The sequence below is a fragment of the Mobula hypostoma genome, chromosome 17 (genome assembly GCF_963921235.1).
Source record: "Mobula hypostoma chromosome 17, sMobHyp1.1, whole genome shotgun sequence".
Classification (NCBI taxonomy): domain Eukaryota; kingdom Metazoa; phylum Chordata; class Chondrichthyes; order Myliobatiformes; family Myliobatidae; genus Mobula; species Mobula hypostoma.
The window spans coordinates 40,757,045-40,784,623 of record NC_086113.1 but is presented as its reverse complement, the minus strand read 5'-3'; the positions used below and the strand labels follow the sequence as shown (position 1 = coordinate 40,784,623).

General features: G+C 42.8%; 1 protein-coding gene across 4 annotated transcripts in view; it reads right to left on the bottom strand.

Annotated features, from left to right (window-relative positions):
• nod1 (nucleotide-binding oligomerization domain containing 1) overlaps positions 1–27,579 on the bottom strand; it is a 66,845-nt gene that overhangs the window by 29,066 nt on the left and 10,200 nt on the right. For all 4 annotated transcript variants that reach the window (XM_063069779.1, XM_063069782.1, XM_063069780.1 and 1 more), the window contains exons 2-3: positions 8,420–8,692; positions 4,215–4,389 (exon numbers count right to left, since the gene is read on the bottom strand). In XM_063069779.1, the coding sequence (XP_062925849.1) occupies positions 4,215–4,389; positions 8,420–8,626 (382 nt within the window). In that variant the 5' untranslated portion in view covers positions 8,627–8,692. The remainder of the gene's footprint in view (positions 1–4,214; positions 4,390–8,419; positions 8,693–27,579) is intronic.

Here is a 27,579-nt window from a genome sequence, read left to right as displayed (position 1 = left end):
ACACACAAGGGAGAAGGTGATCATTTTGAGGATTAAGCCAAGGGGTCCACGCTTCTCTTTCTCCCTCATTTTCATCATCCAGCCAGATATTCCCATCTCCCACCCCCACAGTAGGATCGTCACCCTGACTCAGCATGGCTCAAACCTTAATGGGATCAGGCTCCCAAAAGGCCCTTCGAGCTGCCTCTAAGGTCTGTACTTTCATTAACCGACAGGCTATCTATATATTCATATCTTCTAACGTCATAGCCCTGCTCTGAGCCATCAACAGTGATTCACTCAGAATAATACAACACTGACTGAGATCTTCCAATTCAGACTTGCTATCATTTTATACTGATGTCCTGCAATTGCTGCAAAAAGCCGGATATCTTTTCTTCTGGGTAAATCTGATGTTTTAATATAGAAACAATGTGGTGTCACATCTAAACCCCGGCGAAATCTAATGGGTCTGGCCAATCTATCAGCATCCTGTAACCCATCAGTGAGTCAGCTAGACTGCACTATTGTCTGTCCACTCCAGGACTCTGCATCTCTCATACTGATGTTCCTCTCTTTTAAATAACCTCTTCAAGAAATGCATTTCTGCTCGAACAGCTAGACCCTGCTCGCAGTGCCAAACGTAATGTTCAATCAGGTCCGTGGGCCTGGCAGGTGATACAGAAAGCACTCTCTGTGAATAGGTATGTTGATCATTTATTTACGTACAGTAAAAATTCGACTAAACATTTATGCTCCCCAATTTTCAAATACTACAAAGCTGAATATTCAACAAACATACTTAGTTAAAAGAGTACACGGAGCATACCTTCCCCATGGTTTTGCCTTAAAGAAAGAAAAAAGAGAGCAAGCTCCTCCCTAATGCTATTTTATATACCCAGGATTTTTCAAACTAGACACCAGGCAGCCATCCAATGGGAAAAGTAGCTGCAGTTTCTAAGCTAACCAACCAGAATGGAAGCGACTCTCGACAATCAGAATAAGGCACGCCCCCACAGGACAAACAGCAATAAAGAGTCATTCTACATCCGCATGCAACGGTTTTCCTGAGTCTCCACCTGGAACTTGGATGACTGACGGTAGTGAAACCGAGCTACTGACACGATGAGGGAAGCCCTGAACACCACCACAGGTGAAGGACCTTCATCACTGCCCTAAGCACCAGAGGCGTAATGGGCCGTAGGGTACAAGACGTATTACTTGCTTACTGAGTTCTCATACGAGGAATGATTCGACAGGCTAGATATTGATCCACTGAAGTTAGAAGTTAGAAGAATCACAAATGACCCTAAAGGGTCTTGACCAAATAAAACTTGAAAAGGATGTTTCATGTCGCAGAAGAATCTACATCTGGAGGTCTCTATACTATTGAAAATTAACCCATTTATGCCTGAGATCCAGTGGGTTTGTTTTCTCTCAGAAGGTCACAGTCTTTGGAATGACCTTCCTCAGAAGGAGACAGAAGCAGACTTCGAATATTGTTCAGACAGAGGTAGATAGATACTTGTTAAGCAAGGGAGTGAATGATACCATGTGTAGATTGGGAAACAATCAAATCAGCCACTTACTAACTAAATTGTGGATGGTTCTGAGGAGTTGAGTGACCTACACTTGGCCCTAATTTGTATGTCCTTATTGTTACAATGCTGCCATCTGATTAAAGAGCTACACTTGCCACTGCCCTGGTAAGGCAGGCAACATTATTAAAGACCCCTACAACCCCATAGCCGGCTGGTGGCGTAGTGGCATCAGCGCCGTACTTCGGAGTGAAGGCTCCCGAGTTCGAATCCAGCCGGCTCCCTTGCACACAACAGGAATTCTGCAGATGCTGGAAATTCAAGCAACACACATCAAAGTTGCTGGTGAACGCAGCAGGCCAGGCAGCATCTATAGGAAGAGGCGCAGTCGACGTTTCAGGCCGAGACCCTTCGTCAGGACTAACTGAAGGAAGAGTGAGTAAGGGATTTGAAAGCTGGAGGGGGAGGGGGAGATGCAAAATGATAGGAGAAGACAGGAGGGGGAGGGATGGAGCCGAGAGCTGGACAGGTGATAGGCAGAAGGGGATACGAGAGGATCATGGGACAGGAGGTCCGGGAAGAAAGACGGGGGGGGGTGACCCAGAGGATGGGCAAGAGGTATATTCAGAGGGACAGAGGGAGAAAAAGGAGAGTGAGAGAAAGAATGTGTGCATTAAAAAGAGTAACAGATGGGGTACGAGGGGGAGGTGGGGCCTAGCGGAAGTTAGAGAAGTCAATGTTCATGCCATCAGGTTGGAGGCTACCCATACGGAATATAAGGTGTTGTTCCTCCAACCTGAGTGTGGCTTCATCTTTACAGTAGAGGAGGCCGTGGATAGACATGTCAGAATGGGAATGGGATGTGGAATTAAAATGTGTGGCCACTGGGAGATCCTGCTTTCTCTGGCGGACAGAGCGTAGATGTTCAGCAAAGCGGTCTCCCAGTCTGCGTCGGGTCTCACCAATATATAAAAGGCCACATCGGGAGCACCGGACGCAGTATATCACCCCAGTCGACTCACAGGTGAAGTGATGCCTCACCTGGAAGGACTGTTTGGGGCCCTGAATGGTGGTAAGGGAGGAAGTGTAAGGGCATGTGTAGCACTTGTTCCGCTTACACGGATAAGTGCCAGGAGGGAGATCAGTGGGGAGGGATGGGGGGGACGAATGGACAAGGGAGTTGTGTAGGGAGCGATCCCTGCGGAATGCAGAGAGAGGGGGGGAGGGAAAGATATGCTTAGTGGTGGGATCCCGTTGGAGGTGGCGGAAGTTACGGAGAATAATATGTTGGACCCGGAGGCTGGTGGGGTGGTAGGTGAGGACCAGGGGAACCCTATTCTTAGTGGGGTGGTGGGAGGATGGAGTGAGAGCAGATGTACGTGAAATCCATCTGTGCTGGGTTGAGCGCTGAGCTAGCAACTTGACCTTGTAAAAATAAAGAAGCCTGCTAAAAATACGACGTCACGACGGCGTCCCGATGACTCCACTCAGAGTTAAGGGTTTTCTTCTTTTTCCCCTTGAACAGAAGATATAAAAGCCTAAGAAGTACATACACCAGGCTCAAGGATAGCTTCTATCCCACACCTATAAGACTATGGAATGGTTCCGTTGTACAAGCTGAAACACTGACCTCAAAATCAACCTCGTCATGGCCTTGCAATTCATTGTCTGCCTGCACTGTACTTTCTCTGTAACACCATATTCTGCTACACAAACAAAATGCTGGAGGAACTCAAGCAGGTCATAGAACATCTACGAAGAGAAATAAACAATTGACATTTTCGGCCAAGACCTCATCAGGACATGAGTGCCCTGTCTGGCTGCATCACTGTGCGGTACAGAAGCAGCAAGGAATGGGAACTCAAGACTCTATAGAGGACAGTAAAAAAAAAACACCAAGAGCATCATTGGGGTCTCCCTCCTCCATTGCAGACGAAGGACCAAAAGCACTGTTGAGGATCCCTACCACCCATCCCACAATGGCCTTGGCCCTCTCCCATCAGAAAGGAGCAGAAGCATCAAGACTAGGACTAGGAATGTCAGACTGGATAAGAGCTTCTTCCCTCAGGAGTGAGACAAATGACTAGCCTGCTACCAATGAGGTCTTGTCATGAGGGCAGCAATCTCTTTACTCGTGCCACGTACTACATATGTTTTGAATTATATTTTATTAACTTTTTTGGGTAATATTTTGGTTTATGTGCTGTGTGTGATACATGTTTTGTGGGTGCACTGTGGTCCGGAGGAACATTATTCCATTCACCCACTTCATCCTCACCTGGCCTCACCTATCACCTGCCAGCTTGTATTCCTTCCCCCCTTCCCCTGCCCCACCTTCTTATTATCCCTTCTTTTCCAGCACTGATGAGGGGTCCTGGCCCAAAACGGTTTATTCCTCTCCACAGACAATGCCCGACTTGCTGCAGTATTTTGTGTGCGAGGCTCTGGATTTCCAGCCTCTGCAGAAACTCTTGTGGCTATATTTTGCATTCTATTATTGCTTTTCCCTGGTATTATCTCAAGGTACTGATGTGATGAAATGATCTGGATCAATGGCCCGCAAAAAACATTTTTTCTACACGTGATACCAGTAAAGCATTTAACCAGTTTTACATCAGGAGATGGAAAAGGATTATTGTAATATACACATGATATTTAAATTAGTTTATCAGATATATTGAGGAAAACAAAACTTACCAGTGTCAGTAATAATTACGGATTTAGCCTGTATGTGTTCTGAGGGCCGATACTGTATTTCTTTCAGCCATTGGCTTAGGTCTGGGTAAATCTCATCGGCTTGGTACAAAATGTATAAGAAATATTCTGCTGTTTCTTCTCCCTTACTCTGAACTAGATCCAATATTTGTCGAACCTACATATTAAAAAAATGCAGTTTAGAGTTTAGTGGATGATCCATACCTTCACCAAGTCTATCTGACTCCTGTGTGGTTAGGTTAGACAAGGTCCAAGCAGATCCCAAAAAGGCAGTTAAAGTGTAAAACACCCCAAATTAGGCAATTTGGTTGATATGGGGGGGAAATAAAGAATGCCAACACTAATCACAGGAAGTATATTCTTCTCAAATTCGGGGATTAGAATCACAGCTGTAAGTTGGATCAACTAATTCAACCCAACTTGAAATACTGTTTAGTGCAAACACGAGGAAATCTGCAGATGCTGGAATTTCAAGCAACACACATAAAAATTGCTGGTGAACACAGCGGGCCAGGCAGCATCTATAGGAAGAAGTACAGTTGACGTTTTGGGCCAAGTCCCTTCGTCAGGACTAACTGAAAGAAGAAATAGTAAGAGATTTGAAAGTGGGAGGGGGAGGGGGAGATCCAAAATGATAGGAGAAGACAGGAGGGGGAGGGATGGAGCCAAGAGCTGGACAGTTGATTGGCAAAAGGGATATGAGAGGATCATGGGACGGGAGGCCTAGGGAGAAAGAAAGGGGGAAGGGGGAAGCCCAGAGGATGGGCAAGGAGTATAGTGAGAGGGACAGAGGGAGAAAAACGAGAGAGAGAAAGAAAAAAATAATAAACAAATAAACAAATAAATAAATAAATAACGGACGGGGTACGAAGGGGAGGTGGGGCATTAGTGGAAGTTTGAGAAGTCAATGTTCATGCCATCAGGTTGGAGGCTACCCAGATGGAATATAAAGTGTTGTTCCTCCAACCTGAGTGTGGTTTCATCTTGACAGTAGAGGAGGCCATGGATAGACATATCAGAATGGGAATGAGACGTGGAATTAAAATGTGTGGCCACTGGGAGATCCTGCTTTCTCTGGCAGACAGAGCATAGGTGTTCAGCGAAACGGTCTCGCAGCCTGTGTTGGGTCTTGCCAATATATAGAAGGCTGCATCAGGAGCACCAGACGCAGTATATCACCCCAGCTGACTCACAGGTGAAGTGTCGCCTCACCTGGAAAGACTGTCTGGGGCCCTGAATGGTGGTGAGAGAGGAAGTGTAAGGGCATGTGTAGCACTTGTTCCACTTACAAGGATAAGTGCCGGGTGGGAGATTGGTGGGAAGGGATGGAGGCGACGAATGGACAAGGGAGTCACGTAGGGAGCGATCCCTGCAGAAAGCGGGGGGGGGGGGCGGAGGGGGAAAGATGTGCTTAGTGGTGGGATCCCGTTGGAGGTGGCGGATCTCTTACTATCTCTTCTTTCAGTTAGTCCTGATGAAGGGTCTCGGCCCAAAACGTCGACTGTACCACTTCCTAGAGATGCTGCCTGGCCTGCTGCGTTCACCAGAATTTTTTTTATGTGTGATACTGTTTAGTGCCATGTTTGATGGTAGAAAAATCAACAGCCTCAGAAAAATGAAGGAAAATTGGTCAATTCAGCTGGAGTTGAGGAGGATTTCTTCTCTGAAAGTTGTGAATTTTAGGATTTGCCTAACGCAGAGCAGTAGAGGCTGAATCATTAAATGTTTTAAAGCTGCAACGAGACTGATTATTGATCTATACGGTAGTTGAGACCTTGGTCAAACTAGATAAGCTTATAATAGTCTTATTTTTAAACGGTGAGCAGAATCAAAAGTCCACTGCTGCAGCAAAACCTTATAGAATGTTTGCTGCCAGGATCGTCAACTTCTGGTCTTTACATTGCTCACTTATGTCAGGGATGTGTTACTGATTTGCTTTACATCCACTTCCATAAATTTTCTTATTATTTCCCGTGTGAATATTTACAATCATGCAATAGTAGAACTAAAGCTTTCAACTTGGGGTGTCCAGCTACAAGAAGGATGGGTGCAGTCTGGTCTGTGTGAGGGGTGTTTGACAAGGAGATTTATTCATTTAGAGATGCAGCGTGAAGAAAGCACAGAGGGTCTGTGAGGTTTTAAAAACTTGGAGGTGATTTAGCTACAAAGACCACAATTAATAAGTAAATCTCAGCATTGCCAGCAGTCTGGTGGCTGGTTCACTGAGCAGTCTCTGGGAAGACTCAAGATATTCCCAACTCTTTAAAAGGAAGATCCTGAGATGTCATCAAAGGTTCAACGGAAAGACACTTACTTTGTCTGAGGGTGTTCATTCAAACTGGTTGAAAAGGTTGGAAACCACAGCTATAGAAACCAAGACTGAAAACAAATTTAACACTAATTTAAGATAATTAAAACAATTTTTTTGAACTTCCTAAACCAAAACCTAAAATTTCAATATAAAATTGAATCTTCAACAAATTTTTGAAAAGGAATTTACTTAACTCACATCAGATTTTTTACATACTTAATTATCTTTTCTATATTTTAATTCTATCAAAAAGAATAATTCAGGAGGCTTGCCAATTTTAAAAGACTACCAATCTTACTATGCGTCCGGTGCTCCCGACGTGGCCTTCTATATATTAGCGAGACCCGACGCAGACAGGGAGACCGTTTTGCTGAACACCTACACTCTGTCCACCAGAGAAAACAGGATCTCCCAGTGGCCACACATTTTAATTCCACATCCCATTCCCATTCTGACATGTCTATCCACGGCCTCCTCTACTGTAAAGATGAAGCCACACTCAGGTTGGAGGAACAACACCTTATATTCCGTCTGGGTAGCCTCCAGCCTGATGGCATGAACATTGACTTCTCTAACTTCTGCTAATGCCCCACCTCCCCCTCGTACCCCATCTGTTATTTATTTTTATACACACATTCTTTCTCTCACTCTCCTTTTTCTCCCTCTGTCCCTCTGAAAATACCCCCTGCCCATCCTCTGGTTCCCCCCCTCCCTTTTCCTTCTCACTGGGCCTCCTGTCCCATGATCCTCTCATATCCCCTTTGCCAATCACCTGTCCAGCTCTTGGCTCCATCCCTCCCCCTCCTGTTTTCTCCTATCATTTTGGATCTCCCCCTCCCCCTCCCCCCTCAAATCTCTTACTAACTCTTCCTTCAGTTAGTCCTGACGAAGGGTCTCGGCCTGAAACGTCCACTGTACCTCTTCCTAGAGATGCTGCCTGGCCTGCTGCGTTCACCAGCAACTTTGATGTGTGTTGCTTGAATTTCCAGCATCCGCAGAATTCCTCGTGTTTGCAATCTTATTATGCATCTGCATTTTGGAGAGTTTCCAAGCATTATTGTGCAACGAGTTACTTGACTTACAGGAGTTCCGCAGACAGAAATTTTAAACTTTTAATTTCCGGTTTATGACTGGCAGTAACGTACACAGCAGACATGGAGAGGTGTTAGAGTGTTCAGTGTGTTTCAGTAACACACTAGCTGCTGCAGGAAGTCAAAAGATCGAGTAGGATCACTTGGACTCCTGTCTCAGCGGTCCCCTGCCCACCTCTCTATACTAACCATCTTCTCTCTCCACTTCGTCCTGATACAGAGTATCACTCCGTAGATTCAACAATTTCTTTCACCGCGGACGCTGCTCGACATGCAGAGTTTCCTGAGCAGAATATGTTGCTTCAGGTTCTGGTATCTGCAGTCTCTTCTGTCCCTGTTAAATACTATGTTTCCCCAATCCCTCACTGTTCCTGAATTCATGGTCCAACAATGATCTCTGCACAATATGTTCAAGTATTCAACATTATGTCCAATTCTAACAAATGTCTCCACCCTGAGCATTATACTCGGTGTTCAAAAATTGTTTCTTTTTCCGAACAACTGCTTCAGGATCTCCAGAGCCCCTGTTAGCATGGGCAAAGGACTCATCCAAGCTCCAAGCCTTTCAAAACACTGAAAAGCTTTGACACAACTCATTTCTGCCAAACCCAGGATCCTTTCTAGAGGCTTGCAGATCTCAGGAGAACCCTGATCAAGAAAATCACTACTCTCTGGCAATCCGCCTTGACAGAGCTCTTCGAACGACATCAGTGACTAAAATAAATCTATTCACAGGAAGCGGCTGCCTACTTTCCCAGAGCCAAGAGGTGATGGAATCATTTTACCTTAGCTGCTTGTGTTGGCTGCTGCTGTGACAGCTCGGCTTCCTCATTGGAAATATAATGGTGTTTCTGTAGGTTGCTCAGCACGCACTCAGTGTTTGTCATACGACCCACCAAGACTTCTCGGTGAATCTTCAACAGCTTAGTGAATGAGTGATCCAAAATAAAAGGCACCTGCCCCCGAGATCCAAGCTGATGCACTTCATCCATTCTTGTAGAAACATCCTAGGCACTGGAATCATGTGTTTCTACCAGCTTCCTCTGCCATGCTCTTCACTGAAACACAAGAGTTTATTATCAGATTACAAATCGTGCATCTACACAAATCACATCATTTCAAAATGTTAATCTCAAGCCACTAATACGGTTGACAATTACCAATAATATAATGGCAACACCAAACAGTCACATAGGAATAAAACAGAGTTAGGCAAACCACAGTAATTATGAACCCAGCTAGAATGTTTTATGTAGTAATTACTATTAGCAGCACTGACCTGACACATACCTTTGGAATTTTGGCAAGCACAAGTAGGGTTTAGCTAATGTAATTATGTTTGGAACCTGGAAATTTGGTGAGCAGGGTGATAAGTGAAGCAGAGAGATGGGGGGCTTTGCCGGAAATTTTTTCTACTGATAATAACAATTAGTAAGATTTTATACAGAGGCGTTAGAGGACGTTTTAGACCTGTGTCATTTGGATATAACGATAACCACAGGTTCAAAATATAACATCAACCTGAGTTGTGAGGTTTTGGTGCTTGACTGACAGTTGAGGTCACAGTAGTTCATTCATGAGGCCAAGGGCTTACCTTGGAAATCATGTTTCAGGCCATTAATGAAAAGAGTGCAGTCAGAGAGGGAGTAGGTGCCTAACAGACAGACAAAAATAGAGAGAGAATCCTTCAGAGGGTTAAAATTTAGTTCTAATTACTGATAGGAGAGAGGGTTACCCTGGTGAGTGCAGTTTAGCCAAGATGATTGAACCACAGATGGCTCGGCTGTACAGATAAAGAAAACAGGGGACGATGAAGAAATAAAAAGTTGAAAATGGTCAGATTTGCTAAAGATTATCCAGTAACACTGTATACCTAAGCTAAACAACAGAGATAAAAGGTAGCCATGACATTGGGACTATGGACTTCCCAACTGTTTGAAGAAGATGGAAGAACAAATTTCTGAGAAGTGCAAAAACACTGTGCTGTTATAGTGGGAGATTTTAACTACCTTAACATTGAGCTGAATACAGTCACAGTAAAAATAAATCACCAAGTATACAGAATTACAAAACTGTTTACAGGAGAACTTCATTTGAACCGTTTAGAGAAAGATCAGTAAGGGGTCATGACAGAGTGTGTGTGTGTGTGTGTGTGTGTGTGTGGCTAAAATTCTGGATTTAGTTTTAAGGAAGGTAGCTGTGTGAGAGCAGCTCCTGAGACAGTGATCATGAATCAGTATCAGGTTTATTATCACCAACATATGTCGTGAAATTTGTTAACTTTCCCGCGGCAGTACAATGAAATACATGATAAATAAATATAGAGGGAAAAACTGAGTTACATTAAATACATATTTGTCAATTGAATAGTTCAGTTGAAATAAGTAGTGCAAAACAGGGGCGGCACTAAGGTGGTGCTAGCTGGAGCTATAGCCCCAGCAGAAATTGCAATAGCACCACCAAGAAATTAACTGCAGCTGCTTTGCTTTCTCTGTATAGTTTTGAATATAGCTTGTTTCTCCAGTTGATCCAGTGAATCAGCGCCCCCAATTACCATAGGACCCACACAGCAACAAAGTTATAAACTCTGTCAGATCCACTCTACACTTCTGCTTATTCGTTCATTGTCAATGTCTTGCCGTTGCTGTCCTCAGATCTGTTAAGCTGATCTAAGATCACTTAAGGTGATGATGTCACTCACTCCCACTCACGTGCGAGATTGATAGTATACATCCAGGTGCAGATCCGTGGTCTCGCAAGACAAACGAATGCCACACGTGCACATTGTGCTTTTACAAGCGAGCGTGGGCCTGGCACATGCATTATTTTGGCCGGCATGAAAAACGTATCGATTTTTAGTCAGAAAACAACCTCATCCAGAGAAATCAGTGGTGTCTTAGCCTGAGCATGTCTTAATTGAAAGTGACATGCAGAAAGAAGTAAGTGGGGATGAGGACAACAGCAGTTCATCGAAGGGGTGTGAGGGCAAAGTAGAGGAACAAGAAATGGAGCGGGATTCAGAAGAGAACATGGATGAAGCTGCTCTTAGTGCTAGTAGGAATACTGTTAGCGATGTTAGCCAGCAGCTTGAGGAAGGACCCCGTCGGCCAGCATTGAAAAAGTACCCTTCCCAACAGTTTGGCAATCAGCAAAGGAGTTTTATTCGTGGCTGGTTTGACCTGTACTCCTGGCTGGAATATTCAATCACAAAAGATCCTACATTCTGCTTCGCATGCAGCTATTTCCTGTGTGGAGGAAATGGGTTCCATTCTGAGTCTACCTTCACTGTCACCAGTTACCGCATCTGGCGGAAAGCTACAACAGCTTTCATAGCCCACCATGTAAGTGCAGCTCATAAGTTTGCTATGGAGGCATGGGCCGAATTCAGATTGAGAAAACAAGACCGTTCAAGATTCGGAAATATGCTTGATAAAGGACATGCAAAGATTGTCCAAGAAAATCATGAGTATATGAGAGCAGTGATTGAGTCTCTACGCTATACTGCGTGCCAAGGCACTGCCCAGCGAGGACACCGGGAGAATGATGGATCTGGCAATAGGGGAAACTTTGTTGAGTTGCTCAGTGTAATTGGGAAGTTTGATAAGACTGTAGCTAAAAAAAAAAGAGGACAATCCTGGAAATGCAAAAAACACCCATCACAATATCCAAAATGAAATTATGGGTATTATGGCAGATATGGTCAGACGTCAAATAAGTGCAGAAATCAAGGAGGCTGGATATTTTGCCATCATGGCAGATGAAAGTAAAGACTTGAGTAAAAAGGAGCAAATATCAGTGGTGATGCGGTATTTGAATAACGAAACAGTGCTTGAAGAATTCTTGCACTTCACTCCAACAGAAGGGTTGGACACAGAGTCGCTTCTTAAAAGCATTGAACAGACACTCGCCCAGTGTGTTATTGATAAGAACGCCTACATAGGTCAGTGTTATGACAGTGATGTCCGGGTGCAATAACGAGGTACAAGAGAGGTTCAGGAAAGTGGTCCCACAGGCATTATATATACACTGTCATGCGCACAGACTTAACCTTGTTTTAGTGGATGTTGTGAGCAATGTCCCACAAGCGGGTGAGTTTTTTGAAACTGTGCCCCTGCTTTACAACTTCTTTTCAAACTCTGTTGCCCACGAACTTTTCATGAAGAAACAGAGAGGACTGGAGTTGAAGAAATTGTCAGATACACGCTGGGCATGGCTGTGTACAGCTTTGTGGGCTATAAGGAAATCACTCCCTGCCATTCTAGCTACACTACAGGATATTATGGGTCAACCAAGTGCACGGAGGAAAACGGAGGCCAGAGCTGTAAATGGACTGATTGACGAGCAATTTGCTTTACTTCTCACTCTGTTTGAGGATTTATTCCGAGTCACCAAGTTCATGTCAGACCAGCTACAATCTCCCAGTTTGGAGCTTTCATCCACTGTGGACTTGGCTCAGTCTGTTATCAATGCACTCTCAGCAAAACGGGGAGAGGAATCGTGGAGTGAAATTCAGACAAGAGCTAGGGACCTGTGTGTCAAGGCCGGTATACAGAGGAGACCACATGAAAGGAGACAGGCCCAACCACCCCACCGCCTACATGATTTTGTTGTTGAGGCCCAAACTGAACGCACACCTGTCACATCCTCTGATGACCTTCGCAACCACCGTTTCTATCCAATTATAGGCAGACTTCTTACTGAAATGAAAAGACGGTTCTCAACTGAGACTGGGGGTGTTCTGACTGGAGTCTCAGCATTGAGTCCCAAACACAAGTTCTTCCTAGACAAGAATTGTCTTTGGCCAATGGCCCAATACTATGGAGTGACTGAAGTGAACCTGACTGCAGAGCTACATCAGGTTCGGCGTCTGCTGGAAATAAAACAAAAGTAAGGACAGACAGTGAATGACACAGTGGAATTTCGAGCTCTAATGAAACCCTAACGCGATGCATTTATAGATTTATACAAACTAATCTGCATATCACTGACTCTACCTGTGACATCTGCCTCATGCAAACGGAGTTTCTCTTGCCTCAGACGCCTCAAAAACTACCTAAGGAATAGCAGCAGTGATGCTCGGAACAGCAACTTGGCCCTGTTGGCCATAAACAGCCAGAGGACCAAAGCACTTGACCTCCAGAAAATGCTGCTTTCGCCACCAATCACAACAACAGACAGATTGTGCTTCTCTGAAAACATTAATGGTGAGTGCAGTTGATTTTTTAAAAATTTGAGCCAAGACTAATGCTGATTATCATTATTAATTTGTGGTGGGTACCCCATAGTCCTTATGTTTCCTGCAAATCCTAAAATATTACATTTACTGCTATTAAGCCTACTGGTTTTGCTTAGACTTCCAAGCAGTGATTCTGTTGATTTTTGTTTTAAATTCAATAGCCGAATTAATTGATGTATTGCATGGTCAGAGTACGATTTGTCCTACTCCTGGTAAAGCCTTGCATCTGTTGTTTGCCTTTAATAACGGTGTATCTTTTGGCATTGCTGTCTATGTAATGCGAATAGCAGTGGGTTTGTGTTGTGTTTTTCAGTTGAAAAGCACGCATTTGACGCCGATGGCGGGATTGTTGCGTGATTCACGTTGTCCGCTGTTGCTCGGATGCTCTGTTTGTTTTTTTGTTTATGCTCCGTGTAGCCCAGGCTGTCTCCGATGCTGTTGACACTGTAACAATTCACTTCTATATTAGATCTAACAATTGCTGTTGCTTGCGAATCAGAGGCATTTATGGTAGGCACATAATGCTTGAAACTGACTTTTTAACGCCACGCGTCTGGCCTTGCGAATACATATTACCATACAGTGCATCCTTCAGCACCATCACTGAATAATTCAGCCCCTCCGTAGCACCAGCAAGAAAAATTCTCTGGCACCGCCACTGGTGCAAAATAACAGGAATAAAAAAGTAGTGAGGTAGTGTACATGGGTTCAATGTCTATTTAGAAATCAGATGGCAGAGGGAAAGAAGCTGTTCCTGAATCACTGAGTGTGTGCCTTCAGGCTTCTGTATCTCCTTCCCGATAATAACAGTGGAAGAGGGCATATCCTGGGTGGTCTGTCTGTCTGTCCAGGTACCATATCCGATGTGGACGTTGGTGACCATGGTTTTCCATCCCTTGTTCTTTGGATGACTTCCATTTCCTCGATGTGTAGCCACCTGGCTAGGCTTTTGATGTACATAAGCCGAGGTCTTCCTCTGGGTTTGCTCCGCTCGATCTTTCCAGAGACTATGAGTTTTTCTAGTTCATCTTTCCGCATGATGGGACCTAGGAATTTGAGTTGTCTTTCTCTTATTGTTGGAATGAGTGATCTAACTGCTTGGGCTCTTCTGAGAAATTCTTCATTTGATGTGTGTGTGGTCCATGATATTTTTAACATTCTCCTGTAGAGCCATAATTCAGTTGCTTCTAGTCTCTTTTCCATTGCTGGGGAAATGGTCCAGCATTCACTTCCATAAGTCAGGATAGAATAAATGTAGCACTGCAGTATTCTGTTTTTATTGTACATGCTCATCTTTCTGTCTGTTAATATGGTCTTCATTTTTTGGAAAGCTTCTTTCGCCATTGCTATTCTGTATTTGATATCTGTGTCGCACCTGCCATTACTTGTTATTAGGCTGCCAAGATATCTGGATTTGTTGACTTGTTTGATGTTTGTATTTCCGATCTTGATCAAACATTGTGGAATGTTTGTCTTTCTGGAGATTACCATACTTTCTGTCTTCTTGGTGTTGATTGAGAGGCCTCTGCGATTACTTTCTGCTGCCACTATAGTGAGTAGTTCTTGAAGTTTTGTTTCTGAGTCAGCTATTAGTACGATGTCATCAGCATATCTGATGTTATTTATATTATGGCCTCCAATTGTGAATCCTTTGATGTCTTTGATACTTCTCAAGATATTTTCACTAAACAGGTTGAACAAGTCAGGCGAAAAGACACAACCTTGCCTGACTCCTCTCATGATATTCACATACCCACTCACTTTTCCTTTTATTCTAATGGATCCTGGGTGGTGGGAATCCTTAATAATTGATGCCACCTTCCTAAGGCACTCCTTAAAGATGTCTTTAATACTACAGAGGCCAACACCCATGATAGAGCTGACTAATTTTACAAGTTTCTGCAACTCATTTCGATCTTGTGCAGTAGTCCTCCTCCCCCCATCCCCCCCATACCAGACAGTGATGCAGCCTGTCAGAATACTCTCCACAGTACATTTCTAGAAGGTTTTAAGTGTTTTAGTTGACAAACCAAATCTCCTCAAACTCCTAATGAAATACAGCCACTGTTTTGCTTTTTCCATAGCTGCATCAATATGTTGCACCCAGGAACTTCAAATGGTCACTCTCTCCACTTCTGATCCCTCTATGAAGATTGGTTTGTGTTGCCTTGTCTTACCCTTCCTGGTCCACAATTTAGCTCTTTGGTCTTGCTGATGTTGAGCGCAAGGTTGTTGCTGCGACACCACTCAACTAACTGGTATATCATGCTCCTACATGCCCTTTGTCACCATCAGAAACTCTGCCAACAATGATTGTATCATCAGCTAATTTATTGATGCTGTTTGAGCTACACCTAGCCACACAGTCATGGGCGTAGAGAGAGCAAAGCAGTGGGCTAAACACACATCCCTACGGTGCACCAATGTTGATTGTCAGCAAGTGGAGATGTTATTTCCAATCCGCATAGATTGTGGTCTTCCATTTAAGAAGCCTAGAATCCAGTTGCAGAGGCAGATAGAGACCCAGGTTCTGAAGCATTTGCATCAGGAACTCTAGGAATGATGGAATTAAATGCTGAGCAATAGTCAATAAACAGCATCCTGACATAGGTATTTGGATTGTCCAGGTGAACCAAGGCTGTGTGGAGAGTCATTAAGATTGCGTCTACTCTAGACCTATTGTGGCGATAGGCAAATTGCAGTGGATACAGGTCCCTCCTGAGACAGGTGTTGATTCTAGCCAAGACCAATCTCTCAAAGTATTTCATCACCATAGATATGAGCGCCACTGGATGATAGCCGTTGAGGCAGCTCACGCTGCTCTTCTTGGGCACCGGCGTAATTGTTGCCCTTTTGAAGCAGGTGGGAACTTCCAATTGCAGCAGCAAGAGATTCAAAAATGTCTTTGAATACTCCCGCCAGTCGGTTAGCACAGGTTTTCTGAATCTGACCAAGTACTCCACAAGGCCCCGCTGCCTTGTGATGCTTCATTCTCTTGAAAGGCAGCCTAATGTCGGCCTCTGAGACAGAGATCACAGGGTCATCGGATGCTGCAGGGATCTTCATAACTGTGGTTTTATTCTCCCTTTCAAAGCAAGAATAAACGGTGCTGAGCTCGTCTAGCAGTGAAACATTACTGCCATTCATGATCTTGGGTTTTGCTTTGTAGGAAATAATGGCCTGCATACCTTGCAGAGTTGACGTGCATCCATTGTTGCCTCCAACCTCTCCTGGAATTGTTTCTTGGTTCTTGAAATAGCCCACTGGAAGCCATACCTGGTTTTCTCATACATACCTGGATCCCCAAGCTTAAATGCCACAGATCCAGCCCTCAGCAGATTAAGAAACCTCCACAACTTTGGGTTTGGGAATATACAGTAAGATTTCATAGGCACACATTCATCCACACAGGTTTTAATGAAGTTGGTGACAACTGTGACAAACTCATCCAGGCTCAAAGATGAGTCTGTCCACTGATTCGAATTGGTCCTGTAAGTGCTCCTGTGCCTCCCTGGTCCATACCCTTATGGTCCTCGCTCCTGGTGCTGCAGTCTTCAGTCTCTGCCTATTCTCAGGGAGTACAAGTACAGCCAGGTGATCAGACTTCCCAAAGTGTAGGCGTGGGCTAGCACGGTAAGCACTCTTGAACTTAGTGGTCCAGTGTGTTATTTCCTCTGGCACTACAGATGATTTGTCGATGATAATTATTTAGTGACTTTATCAAGCTGGCCTGGTTAAAATCCCCCAAAATGATGGTGAAGGCATCAAGATGTGCTGTCTTATGCCTGTTGATTATGCTACTCAGTTAGATTTATTTAGTATAATTGCGAGAAGGACAAGAATAAAACAGGAATAAAAGCTCGAAAGAAGAGGTTAATTATGACAAATATGATTATATGATATATATGTACAGTATCTGAAATACATCTTATGGAGATGTTTGTTTGATGATGAAATTCAATAAAAAATAAATTACAAAAAAAAATCTGGTTACCCGAACACACTTGGAATATTATGTTCAGTTCTGGTTGCCTCATTATAGGAAGGATATGGAAGCTTTCGAGATGGTGTAGAGAAAAGTTACCAAGATGCTGTCTGAATTACAGACAATGTCTTATGAGGATAGCCTGAGAGAGTTATCTTTCTGAAGCAAAGAAGGATGAGAGGTGACTTGTTAGAAGTGTACAAGATGATAACAGGCATAGATCAAGTGGCTATACAGAGACTTTTCCTAGGGTGGTACTAGCAAATATGAGGGTGTATCATTTTAAGGCGATTGGAGGAGAGTATAGGAAGAATATCAGAGGCAAGTTTTTTTTTTACACAGAGAATAGTATGTGTGCAGTGGCAGTCAGATACATTAGGAACATTTAAGAGACAGGCACACAGATAATACAAGATGGAGGGCTACTTAGGAGGGAAGGGTTGGATTGATCCGAGTAGGCTAAAAGGTCAGCACAACATTGTGGGCTGAAGGACCTCTACTGTACTGCAGTGTTCGATGTTCTGTTTTAATTTTACTAACTGGTTCAGCAAAGCAAAAGTGGACCTGAAATAGCTTTTGAAATGTACAAACGTTTGTAGATCTCTTTCAGAACAAAGGGTAAATTTACTTCTGCAAAGAAAATTAGGAAACCAAAGAAGGTAGAAAAACACTGGTTTTTATTCTATTATTTGAGATAAAATGCGGAACTGGCCTCTCTGGGCACCACCCAGCAACCCACCTATTTAACACTAGCCTAATCATAGATTAACTTACAATGACCAATTAACCTACTAACCAGTACGTCTTTGGACTGTGGGAGGAAGCCAGAGCCTGGATGACACCCACGGGGTCACGGGGAGAATGTACAAACTCCTTACAGATGGTGTGGGAATTGAACGTACGCCCAGTACGCCCCAAGCTGTAATAGTGTCACACTAACCACTCTGCTGTGTTTGATCTGACTTTCCAAAGTTCAATAAGGACATAAACTTGAAGTGGAAAATTAAGTATAGGGTCTACTCTCTTAGTGACTAAAAGATAAACTATATGTGGAGGCAATTCTAAACATATACTTTGCAGCCACCTTCACAAGGAGGATATGTGAATTAACAGGGCAAACAAGGAAATCTTTAAAACATAGCAAAAAATCACCAAGTCAGAGGGCTGTACAACACAGTAAAAGGTATTTTGTCCAACGTATAGATTCCAACCATTGTGCTTATTTATACATAATGCTTTTTTAAAATGTTATTTTTATTGAAGGAATGACACAATACAGAATATGTAATACATTACATTTTCCTCCATTTTGCTTTTATATCTTACCCCTAAACAAAACTCCCCTCACCCGCCCTTCCCGAACATGCCATGGCAGCTAATATATTTACAATACATTTACAATACAACACTTCACAAATACAAGTACGGACATTTCACAGCCATACCCCCCACATTCCTTCAAGACAAAGGCCCACACACATCCACAACACGTCAGATGATCCAGCATATTATAATGTATCAACCACCTTGTAGGTGGTTTAACCACATTTGGTTCTACAGTTTAGAGAAGGCGCTGTGCTTCTGACATTCTTTTCAGTCTTCCTTGACCACAGGACTGGTGCGAGAGGATAGAAGGACTGCTAGCTTGGTATCACAGTTTTTAATTTCATTGCTTTAAATTGTGTAATTACAGACCAATTAGATTAATTTCATTGTTATGCAAATTATTGCAACCCATTCTAAGGTGTAGAGACCTTTATTTAGAAAGCCAGAGAGTTATCAAGTTAGTTTCCATTCATGAGGGGATGGTCTACTCACTGAGATGAAATGTATTGATGTTTTTAAGAAGATAACAGAAAGGTTTAACATGGGGCAGTGTTCTTGAATTTTGCCAAGATTTTTAAAGGGAACATGCACCCCAACCCGATTTTTTAAAATGCCAGGTGATCCTCTGGGGGGGGGGGTGAAAAAAGAGGCAATTTGATCCAAACTTAGTTCAATGATTGGAATTAAGTGGGGAGTGGGGATATATAACAGGTACTTTTGTGATCAGAAGGACATTAGCTGTACAATTCAATGGTGCTTAGCACCTAATGTCCTGCTTTTTGTAACATATTTTAATGAATTAGTCTTATATCTAGGAGATAAAGAAGTTTTCTGAAAATGGGTTGCAGGTTGAACATCAAAAATGTTTCAGACTTCAGAAAGTTACAGGTGAACTGGTCAGTCACAGAAAAGTAGCAAACGGAATTCAATCCAGATAAATGGGTAACGCACTTGGGGGTCTACAATAAAATAGAGGAACACGAAAACAAATACAAGCCTTCCGAGAGCTCTAAGGGAATAAAGGGAACTTGGCATGCAAGTCCACAGACCTTAAAGGCAACTTCTTGTTTAGCTGAGGCACACTATATCCAAAAAGCAATGAGGTTATGCTAAAATACATAAAATACTTTTTTTTGGATCACTGTTTCAAGTTCTACACAGAGTTCTTGTCAGTGATTGCCCTGTGGAAGGTACACAGCAGATTTGCCAAAATCATGCCAGGAACAGGAAATTTCAGTTACGCTGAAAGATAGCATAAACTGGAGTTATTTTTCTGAGAAACAGAGGCAACTTAATTGAGGCAAGTGAAATTAAAAGGTGCTTGGATGGAGTAAACAGAAGGAGCTATTTCCATTATCAGAGGGATCAAAAACCAGCAGGCTAAAATATAAAATGGCCAAGAATTACAATGGATACAATCCCACAATCCCCCCTCCCCGACACACAATCAGAGGACGATTAGTGGCCTAAAACTCGAAGCCTACTTGGGCGATGGGTGCAGAAACCTTCATCACACATAAAGTACTTGAATGTGTAGTTGAAGAGTTGACCCTCAGGATTACAGACTAGAACCGGAAAATGGGATTAGGTTCAGGAGGTCTATTGGTACAGGCACAATGGGCCTATTTGCCTCCCTCATCATCTCAAATCTGTTTTGATTTTTACTTAGCATATCAATGCCACCCAATACAAGAAGAATCTAAAATTAACCTCATTATCACACTTTCTCATCCACATTCCTGATCAGGATTTGCAAGCGAATTAGCACTTGCCGACAAAATCCACATTCCTGTTGACATTCTTACTGTCCCATCGTCCTTAATTGTGATTTTGGAAAATAGGAATGTGATCAACCAGGGTCCCACTGTTCATCCACACATCAGAGTCTCCCAAACTCCTTGACGTGTTTTTCCCATTTCTTGTTCCCTTTTCATAAGTGCCTTTGCCCAACAGACGCAATGGGCTAAACACTATTACTCTGTTGAATATCTTTACAAGTAGATATTTACTTGAGCATCACACACAAAATGCTGGAGAAACTCAGCAAGTTGGGCAGCACCTACAAATGGGAATAAACAGTTGACATTTTGGGCTGATTCATCAGGAATTTATAGATGCTGTCTGTCCTGCTGAGTTCCTCCAACATTTTGTGTGTGTTGCTCTAGATTTCCAGCATCTGCAGAATCTCTTCTGTTTGTGTGGTTGTTTATTTCCCCCACTCCAATCATTCACACAAGCAAATCTGCTGCTTACTGGAAATGTTTTTGGGAATTATGTTCTCCACTCTTGATATAAATGTTAGCTCTTGCCATGACTCACACTTCCTCCGGGTTAACTTCTTACAATTTAACGATTTATGTGCAGAAACACATGGAAAGTCTGCTATACACAATTTAAATAAGCTTGATGCTTTGGAATTCTTTTGTGGCAACACACGAATCAGGCGGGGAGCACATTCATTTAGTGTGCATGAAGTTCAAAACCATTGTAACAATTTAAAAAATAGCATCAGAAAACATCTTTCTATATTTCCCGGTTGTGTAAGACAGGAAACTTCAATTATGGTAAATTCCAAGATCCTTTCCACATAAAAGGCTTTGGGAAGTCAACAGATTCTCTGATCTCAAATCTCAGGTTCAACTTCATAAAGTTATACAACACTTCTTTTTCCTTCGCAAACAGAGCACCAACATGAGCGCATTAGAGGGAATTTCAAGGGTAACTCTTTCTCTCCCACCACTTGCATTCAACTTCAGGTCACAAATCACCAACCACTACTCCCCTCCTACAACAGCCAAGTAAAGTGGCTGAAGCGGGCAGCACAGTAGCGTAGTATAACACTTTACTGAGCCAGCGATTGAAATTCGATTCCCACCACTGTCTGTCAGGAGTTTGTACGTACGCCCCATGACCACATGGGTCCTCTCTGGTCTCTCCAGCTTCCTCCCACATTTCAAAGATATAGTAAGTTGTGGGCATGCCAGGTTGGTGGCAGAAACATGCTGACACTCGTGAACTGCCCCCAGCATAGCTACAAGCGATGTTGGTCGTTGACACAAATCAATCTCTCATATTTAGAAAAGAACAGAAGAGAGATTGACTGCACAGGAAGCAAAGGCTGGCAGAATTTTGCTCCACATGGTGCAGAGTGGTTGCAACTGAAGATTTATTAAATTGATTAAACAAGTTCCTTTGGGCACTGTCTGTAGCCTCTAGCAAGCCAATCAGGAAATGCATTATTGTATTTAAAGATCATATTAGAAGATATTTAAAATAACTCCCAGGAAAAATACACAGATCATAATTCCCATAAAGAAATGAACTTCTGCATTGTTCAATATCCTATTTTAAACCTTTCATAATTCAAAGCAGGACAATCCCCCACAGTCAGTCACTAGCCTGGCTAGAGTCCCAAAACAACATTTGCTCTTTTCAATGTTTCCATTCAGCATTTGTCACGCTTCCAGTTTCTATGATAAATGTACACTATTAGATGTATACATTAGGCTGAAGTATAAAGACAAAAAAGAGAGAGGAGGCCATTCAGCACACTACATCCATGTTAATAGAAAAACTGCCCTGTAGACAAATCCCATCTTCCAGCACCAGATCAGTAGCCCTGCACGTTACAGTCCTTCAAGTACCTATCCATGAACAGCTGAAGTGTGGTTGAGGTCTTCGCCTGCCCTACCCTTTCCAAGTTCCAGATCACTTCCACCCCCGGATGAAATATATTTCCCTCATCTACCCGCTAGTCCTTTATATATCTATTTTATAACCTTGTTGAAATTCTCCACCCCCCTCCCTATGGTTACTTTTTATGATCTTTATCTGTACATCCCTACCCTGCTATTTCCCCTTACAACCAGTCAGATTCCCTTATGATTCTCCTTAAATTGATCTGCCTGGACCAGCAATTGTGCTCAGCATCACTACCTTTGAGTCTGTAAACCATGGGTTAAAGAATCTCTCTAGAGACTTAAGCACATGATCCAAGGTGGCATTCCCAATAAAAATTCTAGAGTCATAGAGCACAACAGCAAAGAAACAGTCCCTTCAGCCCATCTTTTCCATGCCAAACTATTATTCTGCCTAGTCCATCAACCCGCACCTGGACCATTGCCCTGCAAACCCCTCCCATCCATGTAATTATCCAAGCTCCTCTTGAAAGTTGAAATCAAAACCACAACTACCACTTCCTCTGGCAGCTCGTTCCACCCTCAACTTCCTCTGAATGAAGATGTTTCTCCTCCGGCTCCCCTTAAATATGTCACCTTTCATCCTTAACCTATGACCTCTATTTCTAGTTTCACCTAACGCCAGTGGAAAAAGCCTGCTTGCATTAACTCCATCTATAACCCTCATAATTTTGTATATCTCTATCAAATCTCCCCTCACTCTCTTACGCTCCAGGGAATAAAGTCTGAACCAATTCAATCATTCCCTATAACTCAGCTTCTCAAGTCCTGGCAACATCCTTGTAAATCTTCTCTGTACTCTTTCAATCTTATTGATATCTTTCCTGTAGGTAGGTCACCAAAAGTGCACATAATACTCCAAATTTGGTCTTACCAACATGCTTTACAACTCCAACATAACATCTCAACTCCTATACCCAATATTTTGATCTATGAAGGTCAAGGTACCAAAAGCTCTCTTTATGACCGTATCTAATTTTGACACAACTTTCTTGGATTTATGGATCTATATTCCCAGATCCTCGTGTTCTACCCGGCTCCTCAGTACCCTACCATTCACTGTACAAGTCCTACTCTGGTACGTCCTCCCAAAGTACAAAACTTCATACTTGTCTACATTAAATTCCATCTGTCATTTTTCTGCCCAAACTTCCAGCTGGTCCACATCACACTGCAAGTTTTGACGCCTTCCTCACTGTCCACTGCCCTCAGTCTTGGCTTCATCCACGAATCTGCTGATGCAGTTTACCAGAAAATCATTTAGATTGTTGATATAGATGACAAACAATGGACCCAGCACTAATCTCTGATGCACACAAGACACAGGCCCCCGGTCAGAGACACAACCATCTCCTACCACTCTCTTGTTTCTCCCACTAAGCCACTACCCTCATCCTAAATGCCTTCTTGATCAGCCTCCCGTACAGGACTTTGTCAAAGGCCTTGTTAAAGTCCATGAAGGCAACATCCACTCTATCGCCTTCATAATTCTTTCTGGTAACCTTCTTAGGAAAAAAAAACTATTAGATTGACCAGACTTAACCTACTCACTACATATCACACTCTCTCTAACTGGGACCTCTACACTCAATGCCCACATCTTTTTAGGTACAGCTGTACACTTGCTCGTTAATGCAAATATTTAATCAGCCAATCATATGGCAGCAACTCAGTGCTGGAAAAGCATGCAGATGTGGTCAAGAGATTCAGCTGTTGTTCAGATCAAGTATCAGAATGGGAAGGAAATGTGATCTATGTGACTTTGACCATGGAATAATTGTTGTTACCAGACAGGGTGGTTTTAGTACTTCAGAAATAGCTGATCTCCTTGGACTTTCACATACAACGGTTCGTCGAGCTAATAGCGAATGGTGCGAAAAGCAAAAAACATCCAGTGAGTGGCAGTCTTGCAGGTGAAAATGCCTTGTTAAATGAGAGATCAGAAGAGAAAGGCCAGATTAGTCAACCGACTAATTCAAATTACGTTTTATAACAGCAGTGTGCAGAGGAGCATCTCTGATTGCACGGCACATCGAACCTTGAAGTACAAAAGTTTAACATCATCTTTCCCCACTACCACTCCACTATCTGCCCTGGCACTCAGGTTCCCATCTCCCTGCAGCTCTAATTTAACTCCCCAACACACCTCCCCCACCCAGAGCAGCACTAGCAAACCTTCCTGCAAGAATATTGGTCTTAAGAGCACAATGATTCAAAAATCTGAAGCCCTGCTTCCTGTACCATTTCCTTAGCTGCATGTCAAACTGTATTATCTTCCTGCTTCTGACCTCATTTGCACGTGGCACAGGTAAGATCAAAACCCTGGAGGTCCTGTCTTTTAACTTAGCACCTAACTCCCTACACTCACTTTGCAGGACCTTGTCCCCAACTTGATGGCATGAACATCAATTTCTACTTCAGGTAGTTTTTTTTCTCCTCTCACTTCCTCTTCAGCTATTCTCCAATCTTGGCACTTACCTCTTCTCCTCACTTGCCTATCACCACCCCCAGTACCCTTCCTTCTTCCCTTTCTCCCATGGCTCACCCTCCTGTCCTATCAGATTCCTTCTTCTCCAGCCCTTTACCTTTCCCACCCACCTGGGTTCACCTATCACTTTCTAACCCACCCCCCCACCTTTTTATTTGGGCAACTTCCCCCTTCCTTTCTAGTCCTGTAGAAGGGTCTCACCCTGAAATGTTGACTGCTTATTCATTTCCATAGATGCTGCCTGACTGGCTGAGTTTCTCCGATTCCCTACTGAAGTTTGTAAGAAGCTTGCAGGTGTAGTTGGCCTACCTCACTGGAGGTCTCCCCGTCCTGCAACACCCTCCAAGAGGAGCATTCCATTGTCCTGACCTGGCCTGAAGAGAGAAACTTACCTGAAATCTACCTTAAACTCTGCTTCCTCTCACCGAAATTTCCTGAGACAAAACCTCAAGCTGCCCACTCACACTATGGCTGCTCCGAATGAGATGCAGACCTCACTGCGATCTGAGGTCCAATTTTTTTCTAATAAGACGACACACAAAAGAGATCCATTCCCTCCTCTGAATGGCGAAGATTTCTTACAGTTACCAGATGAAGACGAGGAGAATGTGCACCTTTGTGCTGGACTGTTATTTACTTCTACCTCGATGCTTAAGTCTCTGGAAAACAACTGAGCTAATTTTGGAATTGGAATACATTTATTATTGGCACATGTACCAAGATACAGTGAAAAACTTGTTCATAATGTTCATAACAGATGAAATCATTACACAGTACACTGAAGTAGAACAAGGTAAAATAATAACAGAATGTAGAATAATGAGTTACAGCTACAATAAGGTTCAAAATGACAGCGAGGCTAAGAGTCCATTTTATCATCTAGGGAACTTTTCAATCGTCTTAACAGCAGAATAGAAGCTGTTCTGGAGGCTGATGGTATGTGTTCTCATGCTTTTAAATCTTCTGTTTCATCTTGGAAGATTTAAGAGAGAATGTCCAGGGTTCGTAGGGTTTTTGGTTACGCTGGCTGCTTTACTGACAGAGTCCATGGAGTGGAGACTGGTTTCTGTGATGTGCTGAGCCGTGTCCACAACTCTCTGTGGTCATGTCCACAGCCGTTACCATACTAACCTGTTATGCATCCAGATAGAATACTCTCTATGATGCATCCACAAAAATTGAAGGTTGATAGGGATATGCCAAATCTTTTAGCCTCTGAGGAAGCAGAGATGCTGGTGAGCTTCCTTGGCTGTAGCATCTACATGGTAGGACCAGAACAGGAAAGTGGTGATGTTCTCTCCAGGGAACTTGAAGCTCTCAACCTCAACACTGTTGATTTAGACAAGAGCAAGTGTACAACCCAACTTCCTTAATTCAATAACCAGCTCTTTGATTTTGCCGTCAAAAAAAATGTTATCTAGTAGAATGAAATTTAGAAACTTTCTGAAATACAGCCAAGGAAGCCATCACCTCAGCCACAGCTAATAAAAATGTAATAATGACTGTGGGAGTCAATTGAGGCCTTGTGCAAAACTCAACAGCAAAAAATAGAATGAATAGCCAATCAAGATGCACAATATGCAGTAGCTCATCTCATCAGTTTAATGAGGACCTCAGACCCTAATGACTTTGGCACATGTTCTAAGTGTATCGCTTATCATGTATCCAAAAAAAGCTAATAATCAATATTAAGGCCTCAATCCAGAAATTGGTAGATAAACTATAGCACTGCCTTTTCAATAAGACATCAAGGTTTCTGTATTATTTGATTAATATTAAAAGGCTAGAGTATATCAAGAATAAAAAGTGGCTTGTGTTCCGCTCTCTCTGCATTTAGAGCTCACACTAAGCCAAAATTAGTCACTGAATAAATGCCAGGAGTATCCTATTACCCCCGTGCCACCAGGGAACATTCAGAATATTGCAACCAGTTATTTCAGTTATGAATTCCAGAAAAGAGTCTGTTTACTGTTTCTGTGGTGAAACTTCACATACTATTGGAAATGCACTGATCTTAGCTTCTGGTGGTGTTTTTAGGATTTTTTTCTTCACAAAGAATGAATGCACACGCAGACAGGTCAAAGCAGTCATTACTTTGACAGACAGGAACAGACAGCAACTCTCTCCAATGAGAATGGACAGATTGTGACTGTAGAAAACAGTTGTTCTGACCTTCAGACAGAGAAGATTTTTTTCACTGAAATATTTTCTGTCATGTTCTGAATTTATTGTTGATGCTCTCTTTTGGTTTGTACAGTCAAGGCAATTCTGTCTAATAGATTCTCACAACAGAATGCATTGATATCATCAACAGTTCTCTGATCATGCTCCTTAGAAGTAACTCTTCAAAGTATAAGAAATAACACCAGGCTTCCCACCAAATAAATGGGAACGTGATGCAAAGAGGCTTCACGAGGATGAGTCAGATTACAGTGTGGAGGATGTGAGGTAACACTATATTCTGTGGAGAGAAAAATAGCTGAGTAGTTTATGTAAATCAGAGAATTGGGATTTTTGATGATCAAAGGGCTCTTGGCATCTGTGTACATAATTCACTGAAAGTCAGCAAACAGATACAAGCAGGTGGTGAGGTATATTGTGTTGCTTGACGATCAAAGCTCAAGGATAAATATGTCTTATTGCAATTATTTAATGCCCCAAATTGAGAACACAATTTTGGCCTCATTAGATCACAAGATCACAAGACAAAGGAGCAGAAGTAGGCCATTCTGCCCATCGAGTCTGGTCCGCCACTCCACCATGAGCTATTCTCCCATCTAGTTCCAACTTCCAGCTTTTTCTCCCTATCCCTTGATACCCTGACTAGTAAAAAATACTTCTTGTCTTGCGAAGATTCACTCATTTTTTTCCTGAAATGGAGGGATGTAACATGCGGAGAGATTGAGTAGGTAGGCCTACATTCTTTAGCAGTTAAAGGAATGAGAGGCAACCTCATTGAAATGTGCACGTTTGGCAGGGTCTATGTGGAGAGAAGATTTTGGTCTTGGTTGAGGGATCTGGAGGAGTAAAGGGATGTGAGGATATGGCAGGAAAGTGATGTTACACTAAAATATCAGCTATGATGTTGTTCAGTGGTAGAACAAGCTCAAGGAGCTGAATAGATACTCTTGTTCATATCTGTATGTTCTTCAGTATTTGGCACACCTGTGCTCCACCTACAATCCGATTAAGTGGCAAATAATTGGAGTGCA